We start from the raw sequence: 15,253 nt of genomic DNA, 5'->3' as shown, positions 1-15,253 counted from the left end.
TCATTTAGAAAAGATCTTTCTTCTCCACTCATAAAAAAGGAACTATTTTTTTGCCTTCTTTATGCAGAGTTGTTGTTAAAAAAGCTGAAGGAAAGCCACAGCTAAACCCCAAAGACTTACTAACAATGCCCACAATGATGGTAACGGAGCATTCTTTGATGTGAGCTGACATTTTCCCCACTCAACTCTCTCCCACGAGTAACCTAAAATTACAGCAATGTTAAATATTGTGATTAACTCCAGTCTTGAGAGTGAGGCTACTTCAGTCAGGCTGCTGAAGTGCAGACTACCCAAAAGGAGCATCTGGCAGGGTGAAAGCCAAACTGTGGGAGAAGTGACTTCACTGCAGGAAGGAGCTGAAAGCAAAAAATGGATTGTGAAGGGTGGGAGGATAGCAGCAGGCAGGAGGGCAAACATGAAGGCATGCAGATATATGGAGACAAGAAAGAAAAAGGATAAACATGTGCACTTGAGTGCCCTACTCATTTTCTCTCTAATTCCACCACCCCCCTCCCCCAGCAGTTAGAGTCCTTTTAAATGGAAGTTTAGTTAGGTTCAAAACTTATAAATCAACTTGTTAATTATCCTACTTATGCAGATAGACTCAGTGATTAGTAAAATTCTGTTGGTAAGATATAGTCTATGCATCTCAGCTATTGGAACAAATCACAAAACACAGGATGCTCACAGTAATAGTCATCCTCTGGCTTTTGAACTCCTTTTTAGCACTCTAGCGGTGGGGATGTGAGTCAAAAAGAGGTGGAGGGTTTAGGTTAGGGCATTTCTGAAGTCCTGAACTAAAATTGTAAAATCATAGGATCAATCAGGTTGGATGAGACCTCCGAGATCAGCCAGGCCAACCTAGCACCCAACCCTGTCCAGAATGGCACTAAGTGCCTCAGCCAGGCTTTGCTTCAACACCTCCAGGGACAGCGACTCCATCACTTCCCTGGGCAGCCCATTCCAATGCCAATCACTCTCTCTGCCAACAACTTCCTCCTAACATCCAGCCTATACCAACCCCAGCACAACTTGAGACTGTGTCCCATTGTTCTGTTGCTGGTTGTCTGGCAGAAGAGACCAACCCCACCTGGCCACATTTCAAGATGCTTTGAAATGTTAAATTTCAGCTCTAAATATTTTTGGTAGTCTGATGAGTAATTACTTATTACATGTGGAAAAAGATGTTTAAAAGAGAGCTGGCTTGGAAAATCACACCTACTTGCATTTCATTTTTAGCCTGGAGAAGAGGAGGCTTAAGGGTGACCTCGTTGCTGTGTACAACTATCTGAAGGGAGGCTGTAGCCAGGAATTGGAATGGGCTGCTCAGGGAAGTGATGGAGTTGCCAACCCTGGAGGTGTTGAAGAAAAGTCTGGCTGAGGCACTTAGTGTCATGGTCTAGTTGATTGGACAGGGCTGGATGCTAGGTTGGACTGGATGATTTTGGAGGTCTATTCCAATCTGATTCATTCTATGATTCATAAGTATAGGAATATATAATTTACAGCTCCACGTGAGTCAACAGACATTGATCTTTAAGTGTGCTTTTACTCTCAGATCCTAAATTTGAAGGCAAGAATCTCTGATTTTAATTTGATCTTCTTATTATCCACTTTGAGAAATAATGACAGTGCTCATGTTTGATTTAGAATCGATATAAAATGGTTTTATTCTAACACTAGCACTGAAAACATAGTTGCCTTTCTACTCTTAAAGAGCCAAAATATTCACATATAATTTCAGAGGTGTAATGGTTTGAGTGTTACCTCCCCCGCTCACTGTTAGGAACATCACCCAGACTAGCCTTAGCTGAGCCTGGAAATTAGAATGAAGCTTTCTATTTACAGCTTAGCACAATATACAAGCAGGTATATACAATATATGCAGCTATAGACAGAAATAGACAAGTTAAAAAGTGATGCAGAAACACAACACCTCTCTCAGAAACCAGAGTCCCCAGGAGGGGCTCCCAACCACCCTTCCACCTCCTCTCCACCTCTCACAGTATCACACTGTATCACAGTATCATCAAGGTTGGAAGAGACCTCACAGATCATCAAGTCCAACCCTTTACCACAGAGCTCAAGGCCAGACCATGGCACCAAGTGCCACGTCCAATCCTGCCTTGAACAGCTCCAGGGACGGCGACTCCACCACCTCCCCGGGCAGCCCATTCCAGTGTCCAATGACTCTCTCAGTGAAGAACTTTCTCCTCACCTCCAGCCTAAATCTCCCCTGGTGCAGCCTGAGGCTGTGTCCTCTCGTTCTGGTGCTGGCCACCTGAGAGAAGAGAGCAACCTCCTCCTAGCCACAACCACCCTTCAGGTAGCTGTATACAGCAATAAGGTCTCCCCTGAGCCTCCTCTTCTCCAGGCTAACCAATCCCAGCTCCCTCAGCCTCTCCTCATAGGTCTGTGCTCAAGGCCTCTCACCAGCCTCGTCTCCCTTCTCTCTACCTTATCCCAGACATTGCCTTATGTGCAAGGTGAGTTAGGAGGATTGGCCAGAAGGGTTAAGAAGCAGAAGGATTAGTTAGGTAGTAAGTTAGAGAGAGAGATGCGTGCAGCCAGAGCCTGAGAGAGCAACTCTGTTATCTGTGTTTGTGTTGTTGTTATTACCCATCTCAGCAAGCCTATGAGTGCAGTAGACATCACCACTGCTTCCTTTTCAGAGCCTATAATCTAATTCTTCTCACTAAAATATCCCAGCTAGGTTCAAACTAGCACAAGAGCTTCAGGTTAAAAAGAAAAAAAGAAAAGAAAACTCAAGAAAAGAAAGCAATTAGAAGTTATTCTTTTTTTTTTTTTTTTTAATTCCACAATGACAACCACAACTACATCATTAAAGACTGTTAATTTGTGCTTCTTTTTTTTTTTTTTTTTTTTCAGATGAATTCAAATTGTTCATGAAGAGGCTGCCCATGAATTACTTCCTGAACACATCTACGGTAATGCACTTGTGGACAATGGATTCTAATTTCCAACGTCGCTACGAGCAACTGGAAAACAGCATGAAGCAACTCTTCCTCAAGGCACAGAAAACTGTTCACAAGCTCTTTGGCCTTAGTAAGAGATGCCATAAACAGCCACTCATCCGCATGCCAAGGCAAAGGTAAGGGAGTCTATGAAAGCCTGTTAAGTTCAAACTGTTCTCTTGCAACCGAGACGCTCCTTAAGGGCACAGGTGGGGGAATGTCTGCAGCGTGCGGTGCATGCACATTACACAAACTTTGTATCTGCAGGGGAAGAAGTTCTTCACAGAGAGAGTGATTTCCCATTGGAATGGGCTGCCCAGGGAGGTGGTGGAGGCACCGTCCCTGGGGGTCTTCAAGAAAAGACTGGATGAGGCACTTAGTGCCATGGTCTAGTTGACTCAATAGGTCTGGGTGATAGGTTGGACTGGATGATCTTGGAGGTCTCTTCCAACCTGGCTGATTCTATGATTCTATGATTCTATGAACCCCAGCTTTCAATACTGCTGTGTTCACTTTTTGTCCTGAATGATGTGGGGAAGGTCAGAATAAAACCTGATTTGTCAATGACTGCATTATCTGAAGGAACTGAAAAATAACATTCAACTAGCAAAGGAAGTTCCTTATTGAGCAGGTGGTCAGGCACTGGAATGGGCTGCCCAGGGAGGTGGTGGAGTTGCCATCCTTGGAGGTGTTGAAGAAAAGTCTGGATGAGGCACTTAGTGCCATTGTCTAGATGTCTGGATAGGGCTGGGTGCTAGGTTGGACTGGATGAGCTTGGAAGTCTCTTCCAACCTGCTTGATTCTATGACCATGTTCAGAGAAGGGCAACAAATCTGATGATGGATCTGGAGAACAGGTCTGTTGAGGAGTGGCTGAGAGAACTGAGCTTGTTTAGCTTTCAGAAGAGGAGGCTGAGGGGAAGCCTTCTTGCTCTCTACAACTCTCTGAAAGGATGAGGCACTTAGTGCCAGATTGGAAAGGGCAGGATGATAGGTTGAACTGGATGATCCTGGTGTTTAAAAAGGGAGTGGATGTGGTGCTTGAGGCTATGGTCTAGTGATGAAGGCTGCTGGGATGAAGGTTGGACTGGATGATCCTGGTAGTCCTTTCTAACCATAGTGATTCATAGTGATTGGATGTTGTGCTGAGGGATTTGAGTTAGTCAAGGACTTGTCAGTGTGAAACGAATGATTGGACTCAATGAGCTTGAAGGTCTTTTCCAATCTAAGGAATTCTGTGATTCTGTGAATGTTTGCCCTGTTTGGATTGCCTCAGTTTTACAGAACCATGCTGGCAGCGGAACTTGTCAAAGTGTAACCTGTTCTGAAGTGAACACAGCTATTTGAAGAACTTTTCAGGCCATGATACAATATATACTACATGCTATTGATTTCTTGTCTTGTTTGTCAGATATGCATTAGATGTGAAAGGATGCCTAAGGAAAGAAAACAGAAGTCTTTTAGTCCTTCCTGGAAACAAAGAGATGCTGAAAGCTGGCTAGTCAAATCTATGTTAACACAAAGTGGTTCTAGGTGATTGCTGATCAAAAATTGCTTTGTTGAACTTAGTGGAATGGCACTAGAGTGAATCTGAAATGAATGAGCTATTGAGGATGCCCTTCTGAGCTCAAGCATCGTGGGCCTAGGTGAGTGACTCCTGCATTCAGCATGTACCTCTGATGATTTAAAGAAACTCCAGTTTAGGTTCAGTGCTCCAGCACTGCCAGGGATACACTCCCCTCCTTTCAGGTCTCCTGTTATCATAGAATCATAGAATCAACCAGGTTGGAAGAGACCTCCAAGATCATCCAGTCCAACCTAGCACCCAGCCCTATCCAATCAACTAGACCATGGCACTAAGTGCTTCAGCCAGACTTTTTTTGCACATCTCCAGGGACAGTAAGTCCACCACCTTCCTGGGCAGCACTATACAAAACAACTGTGGACAGGCTGAAAATGGTCCAGAGAAAAGCCACAAAGCTGAGGCAAGGACTGGGAAGCCACCATGTGAGCAAAGGTTAAGAAACTGCAATAGTTCAGCCTGGAGAAAAGAAGATTTAGGGGAGAGTTTATCACAATTTTCCAGAGTTTTAAAAGGATGGGTGCAGAGAAGATATAGATTCTCTTGTTGCAAGGAGTCCCATTGAAAAGATGAGAGGTAATGGGGAAAAGATACTCCTGGGCAGATTCTGACTGGAGCAAAAAGGAAACTATTTCACAATCAGAAGAATGAGCCATTGGTATAACCTCCTCAGGGAAGTGGTGGAGACCTCAACATTGGACACATTTAATGTTCATCTGAACAGTGGCTGGAACATCTTGTCCAGACAGTGCATTTGACAAGGTTGGAACAAATGATCCTTGATATCTGTCCCAACCAGAGATTCCCTGATTCTGTAATAATAAATATTGCTAGCAAGGAATTTGCCTCTTCTACAGGGAGTTGCACTAAACTCTCATCACAGTTTGATTTTGCAACATATATCTAACTGAAGGATATAGAATCATAGAATCAGTCAGGGTTGGAAGGGACCACAAGGATCAGCTAGTCCCAACCCCCCTGACATGCCCAGGGACACCCTACTCTACATCAGGATGGTCACAACCTCATCCAGCCTGGCCTTAAACACCTCCAGCCATGGAGCCTCAACCACCTCCCTGGGAAACCTATTCCAGCCTCTCACCACTCTCATGCTCAACAACTTCCTCCTCAAGGCCACTCTGAATCTGCTCACCTCCAGCTTTGCTCCACTTCCCCCCCCCAGTCCTGTCACTCCCTGACAGCCTAAAAAGTCCCTGCCCAGTGTTTTTGTAAGCCCACTTCAGATCCTGGAAGGCCACAAGAAGGTCACCTGGGAGCCTCCTCTTCTGCAGACTGAACACCCCCAACTCTTTCAGTCTGTGCTCACAGCAGAGCTGCTGCAGCCCTCTGAGCATCCTCCTGGCCCTGCTCTGGACACACTCCAGCACGTCCACATCCTTCTTGTATTGGAGGCTCCAGAAGTGGATGCAGTACTCCAGGTGAAGCCTCACCAGAGCAGAGTAGAGGGGGGATAATCACCTCCCTTGCCCTGCTAGCCACACTTCTCATGCAGCCCAGGCTCTGGTTGGCTTTCTGGGCTGCAAGTGCACACTGCTGGCTCCTGTTGAGCTTCTCATCCACCAGCACCCCCAAGTCCCTCTCCTCAGGGCTGCTCTCCAGCCACTCACTGCCCAGCCTCTATTTGTGCTTGAGATTGCCTCGACCCAGATGCAGGACCTTGCACTTGTTCTTGTTGAACCTCCTGAGGTTGGCTTGTGCCCACCTCTGCAGCCTGTCCAGGTCCCTCTGGATAGTAACCCTTCCCTCTAATATAGCCAATCCAAATGAGGTACTGAAGTTTTTTGCTGCAGAACAGCTGACTGGCAATTCAGTGGAGGACAAATCATAGAATCATAGAATCAACCAGGTTGGAAGAGACCCCTAAGATCATCCAGTCCAACCTAGCACCCAGCCCTGGCCAATCAACTAGACCATGGCACTAAGTGCCTCAGCCAGGCTTTGCTTCAACACCTCCAGGGACAGTGACTCCACCACCTCCCTGGGCAGCCCATTCCTATCTGAGTAATGTACAGGGGAAGCAGCAATTAATGCTCACACTGTAAAAACACCATTTTAGCAGAATACAAGTAGAAAGCAAGTACTGAAACTGTGTTTAAGGGAAGACAGAAATCAAAGCAAGATTCACAGCTTCATATACCATCTATGCCATATTCTTGACTCCAAAGAAATAAGAAAGGGGAACTGGAACAAAATGCAATCTTTTCCACATGCTTCCCAAACAGCTCCTTCAGATTAGCATTTGGGTTCTGCTCTTGATAGGCAAGGATGAATTTTATTATAGGAAGAGGAATTAGAGAGAGTTAATGGAGATATAAATATTATTTTAAGTTGTATTTTATGGGCACTTGTCTTTTCAGATACAGATTAAGGAGTCAGTGCCTCAGTTGTTAATAAAGGTCATGATGCAGGCAGTGAGTAAAAACAGAGGAACTGTTCTAATGATCAATTTTTACACTGTTTTTCACAAGTCAATAGCAGATTTTGAAAGGACTATATCAAAACCAGAGAGATGGGTTTCTTTTTTCCTGTGGCTGGGAGATATGTCCTGGTAGTTTGATATAATTGATTGAAACTTGCTATGAGGCTGAGTTTTATAGGGATTCATCTATGTCCTCTGCCAGAAATGGCTTGGTCACACTTGAAGGAGCTCCTACATATGGTCAAGGTTATAATTAATTATTGGAAATATGTGTCTCTTTTCTCTGGCCTCAAAATTTTGTAGCTGAACATGAAATAAATCGTTGCTTGATTGCTTTAAACAGGATTCAATTAATCAGTTCAACAGCATTGCTTGTAGCTTGCCTGAAGAGCCAAGCCACTTAATAATCATAGAATCAGTCAGGGTTAGAAGGGACCACAAGGATCAGCCAGTTCCAACCCCACTGCCATGCCCAGGGACACCCTACCCTACATCAGGATGGACACAGCCTCACCCAGCTTGGCCTTAAACACCTCCAGCCATGGGGCCTCAACCGCTTCCCTGGGTAACTCATTCCAACCTCTCACCACTCTCATGCTCAACAACTTCCTCCTCATTGCCACTCTGAACCTCCCCACCTCCAGCTTTGCTCCATTCCCCCCAGTCCTGTCACTCTCTGAGAGCCTAAAAAGTCCCTCCCCAGCTTTTTTTCAGGCCCCCTTCAAATACTGGAAGGCCACAAGAAGGTCACCTGAGAGCCTTCTCTTCTGCAGACTGAACAGCCCCAACTCTTTCAGTCTGTGCTCACAGCAGAGCTGCTGCAGCCCTCTGAGCATCCTCGTGGCCCTTCTCTGGACATGCTCCAGCATCTTCACATCCATCTTGGAATAGGGACTCCAGAACTGGATGCAGTTCTCCAGGTGGAGTCTCAGCAGAGCACAGTAGAGGGGGAGAATCACCTCCACCAACCTGCTGGCGAGATTGAATGTTTTGTCATTCCATCTCTACATACAACATGGGAACAGACTTCTGCATAGCAATTTCTGTGCTCCTTGTTGGTTGTCAATTTTCAGCTGGTCTTATTCTTTGAACTCAGACAACCAGCAAACACATCACTCATTATAGGGTGAGTATTGATTAACTCAGATGAATGCTAGAAGTTACACTCAGGAGTACCATAAGGGTGCATAATGGAAATCTATGGACTTTTGATGTGTCGTGGCATGATTTGGTGTTCAGCAAAAGGAACAATGGTGTGTTTCATGTTAATGAAAGAAAGCTTAAAACCTAGGAGGAACATCTGGAACTTGAAAAGGTTTGCAATGGACAGAATAAAGTAAAAATAGTAATCTTCTTCCCATCCCCAGTGTATACAAAAGTGCTGCAGTAAAAAAGACATTGTTCTGTTTGCTAGTGCAGACTGAAAGAAAACTATGGCTGCATTATTCTAGCTGAAGAGTACAGTACATGTGTGAAAAGAAGACATGGGAGTGCAGTTTCTTTACCTTGCAAGTGCACATTTTCTGCTGTGAACAATGAAGTTAGAAGAGGATTGAAGGGTATTGTGGTTCAAGGATTAGAACAGTTAAATAGAAATAGAGTTCTGTTCACCTCGAGGGAGGTGATTCTCCCCTTCTACTCAGCTCTGGTGAGACTCCACCTGGAGTACTGCATCCAGTTCTGGAGTCCCCAATACAAGATGGATGTGGATGTGCTGGAGCATGTCCAGAGAATGCCATGAGGATGCTCAGATGGCTGCAGCAGCTCTGCTATAAGGACAGACTACAAGAGTTGGGGCTGTTCAGTCTGCAGAAGAGGAGGCTCCCAAGGACCTTCTTGTGGCCTTCCAGGATCTGAAGGGGGACTACAAAAAAGCTGGGGAGGGACTTTTCAGGATATCAGGGAGTGACAGGACATAGGGGAATGGATCAAAGCTGGAGATGGATGGGTTCAGACTGGATGTGAACAGGAAGTTGTTGAGGATGAGAGTGGTGAGAGGCTGGAATGGGTTGCCCAGGGAGGTGGTTGAGGCCCCATGGCTGGAGGTGTTTAAGGCCAAGCTGGATGAGGCTGTGTCCATCCTGATGTAGAGTAGGGTGTCCCTGGGCATGGCAGTAGGGTTGGAACTAGCTGATCCTTGTGATCCTTTCCAAGCCTGACTGATTCTATGATTCTAAGAGATAAAAAGAAAAAAAAACAAGATAAAAAAAAAAGTGCTCTGAAAAAACCCTGACTGTTCTGTGGAGCAATCACATTTGGTGGATCATATACAGAATTACAGCATGGTTGGGGTGGGAAGGGATTTCTGGAGAATATCCAGTCCAAATTCCCTGTTAAAGCAGAGTCATCCTTGGCAGCTTGTCCAGAATCAAAATGTTCAGGTGGGCTTGGAATATCTCCACAGAAGGAGGCTCCCCAGCCTCTCTGGACAGCCTGCTCCAAGGCTCCAGCACCCTCACACCAAAGAAGTTTCTCCTCCTATTCAGGTGGAACCTCCTGGTTCCAGTTTGTGTCCATTGCCCTTTGTTCTGTCGCTGGGCACCACTGTCAAGAGTTTGGTCCTATCCTCTTGCCCTCCACTCTTTAGGTATGGATTGGGATTTAGAAGATCCCCACTCAGGCTGCTCTTCTCACCCTTGAGCCTCTGAGGAGAAAGACTGCATGAGGCACTTAGTGCCATGAGAAGAAAAGACTGGATAAGGCACTTGTACCATGGTCTAGTTTATTGACTGGGGCTGGGTGCTAGGTTGGACTGGGTGATCTTGGAGGTCTCTTCCAACCTGGTTGATTCTATGATCCTATGGTTCTTCAGGCTAAAGGTTCCCAGGACTCTCAGCTTTCCTTCCTCACAGAGATGCTACAAGATGAGCTACTACCTCCCATGGATTTGAGGCTCTCTTAATTCAAAAAGCTCAAGTGATTACATGCCTGTTCTCCTTGTTCTCTACTTTCTCATTGCATTGATGCCTTGGCTTGCAGCATCCTGTGCCACTCACCCTGTGCACTTGGCCAGAGTCCACCGCATACAGCAGTTGGTGCTCCACTAGATGGCCAGCTCCTGCTGCAGTTCCCATAGAGGAAGGTTGCTGTGCTAGTGGCACAATGCATCTTGCTCTGCGGGAATCGGTAGGCGTTGGGAGCGATGTACAGGAGGGTGTTGAAACAGCGCCACAACCACAGCACCTTTTGCTTCCTAGGAATCAAGATGAGGTGAGAAACCTTCAGGATTTCACTCTGTACAGTTACCTCAAAGGAGGTTGGAGACAGGTGGGGGTCAGTCTCTTCTTACATGTAACAAGTGAGAGGACAAGAGGAAATGGGCTCAGGTTGTGCAGGCGGAGGTTCAGGTTGGGTATTAGAAAAACCTTCTTGCACAGAAAGGGTTCTAAGGCACAGGAACAGGCTGCCCAGGGAGCTGGTGGAGTCACCATCCCTGAAGGTATTTTTAAGACACCTGGGTGACCTCATTGTTGTCTACAACTACCTGAAGGGAGACTGCAGCCAGGTGGGGTTGATCTCACCTCCCAGGCAACCAGCAACAGAAGAAGGGGACACAGTCTCAAGTTGTGCTGGGGGAGGTCTAGGCTGGATGTCAGGAGGAAGTTTTTGCCACAGAGAGTGATTGGCATTGGAATGGGCTGCCCAGGGAGGTGGTGGAGTCGCTGTCCCTGGAGGTGTTGAAGCAAAGCCTGGCTGAGGCACTTAGTGCCATGGTCTAGTTGATTGGGTAGGGCTGGGTGCTAGGTTGGCCTGGATGATCTTGGAGGTCTCTTCCAACCTCGTTGATTATATAATTCTATGGTCTAGTTGATTGGATAGGGCTGGGGGAATAAGTTGGACTGGATGATCTCAGAGGTTATGCATTTGCCATCCTGCTACAGAGAGGGAAAGTTGGTTTTGTTTCTCTTTTGGTTAAGATTGCAGTAGATGTTTTTCTCATATGCAATGGCTGTGTGTTGAGAAACTGAAAATGACAGGAACAGAAGATCTGATTCTACCCCTGGATTGCTGTCAGCAAAACACCTCAGAGCTACCCTCAGAGCAAACACTCACAACCACCCAGATTAAGGAAGCAAAAGGAGGAAGCAAATATCTGTGCTTCAAAGCATAAAAGAAATATAAACTGTGCTGGCAGAGAAGGGGAATCTTCACTTTCCCAAATATCTTTCAATAAGAACAGCAATAAATTCCTGTGATTGGGTTTAATATCCAAACACTACCAGAAGTCATTGAAGAGAGGGAAAAGCTTTCATTTCCTCTTTCTGAAGTGGCACTTTAGCACTTGATTTCATTCTTTTCTGTGTCATTCAGATTGGTTCTTGGCAAATGTTACCCATTTGAGTGGATGCACTCAGTGCAGTATATTGCTATATGTACAAACCTTATTTGTATGCAGTTTAAATTACTTTGTAATGAAAAAGCATCACTCGAGGCCAAACTTAACCAGCACAATTTGCCAGTTAATAAAGACATAAACAAAAATATTAAAAGGAGGAATGGTATGTAAACACAAAAATAAGCCAGTGGAAAAAAATTATGTCTGCTTTGATATAGCAGCAAACCAGAAATCTGCTGCAACAAACTGCACTTCAAGTTTTTGAGTAACTCAAGTAAGAAGTTTAATTTTAGAAGATCAAGGCACACAAAGGCATGTAACCTTGGAGAAAACCCCAGTGTCTCATTTTAGAAGAGACTAGATGCTTAATCACAGAATCATAGAATCGAGCAGGTTGGAAGAGACCTCCAAGATCAGCCAGGCCAACCTAGCACCCAGCCCTGGCCAATCAACTACAGCATGGAACTATTGCCAGTCTTTGCTTCAACACCTCCAGGCACAGTGACTCCACCACCTCCCTGGGCAGCCCATTCCAATGCCAATCACTCTCTCTGCCAACAACTTCCTCCTAACACCCACCGTAGACCTCCCCTGGTACAACTTGAGACTGTGTCCCCTTGTTCTCTTGCTGGTTGTCTGGGAGAAGAGACCAACCTCCACCTGGCTACAGCCTCCCTTCAGGCAGATGTAGACAGCAAAGAGGTCACCCCTGAGCCTCCTCTCCTCCAGGCTGCACACCCCCAGCTCCCTCAGCCTCTCCTCACAGGGCTGTGCTCCAGACCCCTCACCAGCTTTGTAGCCCTTCTCATGACACATTCCAGCATCTTAACATCTCTCTTGAACTGAGGAGTCCAGAACTGGACACAGCACTCAAGGTGTGGCCTGAGCAGTGCTGAGTACAGGGGCAGAAGAACCTCTCTTGTCCTGTTGGCCACACTGTTCCTGATGCAGGCCAGGATGCCATTGGCTCTCCTGGCCACCTGGGCACACTGCTGCCTCATGTTTAGCTACTATCTACCAGCATCCCCAGGTCCCTCTCTGCCTGGCTGCTCTCCAGCCACTCTGTACCCAGCCTGTAGCACAGCTTGGACTTGTTGTGGCCAAAAACCCTCTTAATATTGACCTGTAATTTACAGTGTTACAACCAACATCTAGTCTAGGCAGATTTTAAAGGATCTTATTCTGGTACTGCAAGCTGAAGGCAAATGTGGACAAAACTACTTAACACATTAAAAAAAATAATTAACATATAAAAATCCTTATTTCTGGAAGGAAAAACCATTCCCAGAAGTCTTCTATCTGAAGCATGTCCTTATCTTCACAAAGGAATTTGTTATTTAAGGAACATAGTCTGAAACCAATGCAGACTCCTTAGGAGTTCATCACCAGAGGCAGTGAACGTCTGCATCAAACAGAAGAGCTGCAGAAAGGCTTCTGGCTTCCAAACTCAGAATTCATTCTGGAATTTCCCACAGAATGCACCACAGGCAGCTATAAAAGGAGGAAAAGGCATAAATTTGCATTTTCTCCTTTTTCTCTCCTTTCTCACTTCCATAGAGATAAGAACCCAAACTGCACATGCCCCAGGAGCTCCACGGGACCTGACAACACTTCAGAGTAATGATATTTCAGAAGGGGGACTTGTAACTTGGTCTTCTCTTCAGTCCATACACAGAACAGAGATTTAAGATGTCTGACTTTTTTCCAGCACCTGTAACACAACCCTGCAGACTGCTGAGGCATTGAAACTTGTTTTCTTCAGAAAGCTTCAGAGTGGAAATGTGCAGAAGAAAAAAAAGCATAAATCAAAAAGAGAGTCGTAGAGTTTAATCCCATGCCCTCAGGACGTCATGGGGGATCATAGAATCATAGAATCACAGAATCATAGAATTAGTCAGGATTAGAAGAGACTACAAGGATCACTGAGTTCCAACTCCCCTGCCCTGCCCAGAGACACTCTACCCTACATCAGGATGGCCACAGCCTCATCCAGCCTGGCCTTAAACACCTCCAGGGACAGAGCCTCAACCACCTCCCTGGGCAACCTGTTCCAGGCTCTCACCACTCTCATGCTCAACAACTTCTTTCTCATGTCCAGCCTGAAACTCCCCACCTCCATCTTTGCTCCACTCCCCCTAGTCCTGTCACTCCCTGATAGCCTAAAAAGTCTCTGTCACCCAGCCCCCCACACTTTGGAAATCACCCAGACTAGATTCAGATGGCTCTGGACATTAAAATTTGAATGAAGCTTATATTTACAGCTTAGCTCAATATACAAGCAGATATTTACAGTATATACAGTTATAGACAGAAATAGACAAGGCAAAGGCAATACAGAAATGCAACTCCACTCCCAGTAACCTGAGTCCCCAGGAGGGGCTCCCAACCACCCTTCCACCTTCTCCCACCCCTCTCAACCTTACCCCAGTCCCAAGGAAGAATGGAGGTTCTGCCAGGGGGGTGAGGAAGCAAAGTGGATTAATCAGATAGATGGAAGAAAGGCTAGAGAGAAATGCAGCTCAGAGCTCTGAAGCAGAAGAAGTGCCTTATCTATGTTTGGATTCTTGTTCTTATACCTCTCAGCAAGCCTATGAATAAAGTAGACATCACCCTTGATTCTCTTTCACATCCTGTAATCTAGTTCTTCTCACCAAAACATTCTAGCTAGCTTCAAACTAGCACAAAGTCCCTCCCCAGCTATTTTGTAGGACCCCTTCAGATCCTGGAAGGCCACAAGAAGGTCACCTGGGAGTCTCCTCTTCTGCAGACTGAGCACCCCCAACTCTTTCAGTCTGTCCTCATGGTAGAGCTGCTGCAGACCTCTGACCGTCCCTGTGGCACTTCTCTGGACACACTCCAGCATGTCCACATCCCTCTTGTAATGGGGGATCAAGAACTGGATGCAGTACTCCAGGTGGGGTCTCAGCAGAGCACAATAGAGGGGGAGAATCACCTCCCTGGCCCTGCTGGCCACACTTCTCCTACTGCAGCCCAGGCTCTGGTTGGCTTTTTGGGCTACAAGTGCACACTGCTGGCTCCTGCTGAGCTTCTCATCCACCAGCACCCCCAAGTCCCTCTCCTCAGTGCTGCTCTCCAGCCACTCGCTGCCCAGCCTGGATTTGTGCTTGGCATTGCTTCCTTAACATCCCAAAGTAGCATTTCAGCTACTTGAGACTGCTTTGCTGTAAGTATAGTTGATTCATTGGCACAAAATTACCACAGAGTAAAATCTTCTGCCAAGGAAGCCACAAAGTTCAACACATGGAATTTTCACAGCACATCACACAGAGGTTTCTGGTTCTGAAGCACATTTGTGGCATTGCTTGTAAGGGAAGCAAATCTAATTATACATCACTTAGCAGACTGTTAGAATGAAGGTGAACACTGAGCCTGTATGAAAATTGTGTTAGGGAAAGAGAGTGTGAGACAGCAAAAGCTCAGCTAAGTGGGCTGGGGCTAACATCTATGATGCCTCCAAAGGAGAGGTGCCAAACAAGCAATATTCTGCTTTTAGAGCACCCTTCCCTTTTAACAGAGCAACATAGAGTCATAGAATGGTTTGGGTTGGATAGGACCTCCAAAGGTCATCTAATCCAAGCCCCCTACAGTCAGTCATCAGGGACATTCTCCACTAAATCAGGTTGTCTAGAACCCTGCTGAGCCTCACCTTTAATATCTTCAGGGATGGAGATTCAACTGCCTCCCCTTGCAACCTGTTCCAGTGTTCCACCACCTTCATGGTAAAGAGCTTCCTCCTAAGGTCCAGTATAAATCTACTCTAAATTAAATCATTTTCCCTCATCCTATCATCACAGTCCTTCTCCAGGCTTCTTGGTAAGCTCCCTTCAGGTACTGGAAGGCCACTATTAAGTGTCCTTGGAGCCTTCTCTTCTCCAGGTTGAACAACTCCGGCTCCATCAG

General features: G+C 46.0%; 1 protein-coding gene across 1 annotated transcript in view; it reads left to right on the top strand.

Moving 5' to 3' along the window:
* The window catches only part of BRINP3 (BMP/retinoic acid inducible neural specific 3), a 265,788-nt gene that overhangs the window by 209,039 nt on the left and 41,496 nt on the right, over positions 1-15,253 (top strand). The window contains exon 7 of the mRNA XM_064148046.1: positions 2,890-3,112. Coding sequence (XP_064004116.1) covers positions 2,890-3,112 — 223 coding nt within the window. The remainder of the gene's footprint in view (positions 1-2,889; positions 3,113-15,253) is intronic.

This window comes from Pogoniulus pusillus, chromosome 8, assembly GCF_015220805.1.
Source record: "Pogoniulus pusillus isolate bPogPus1 chromosome 8, bPogPus1.pri, whole genome shotgun sequence".
NCBI lineage: Eukaryota > Metazoa > Chordata > Aves > Piciformes > Lybiidae > Pogoniulus > Pogoniulus pusillus.
Note: the sequence above shows the minus strand (reverse complement) of the source record. Positions and strands in the feature narration are given on the sequence as shown.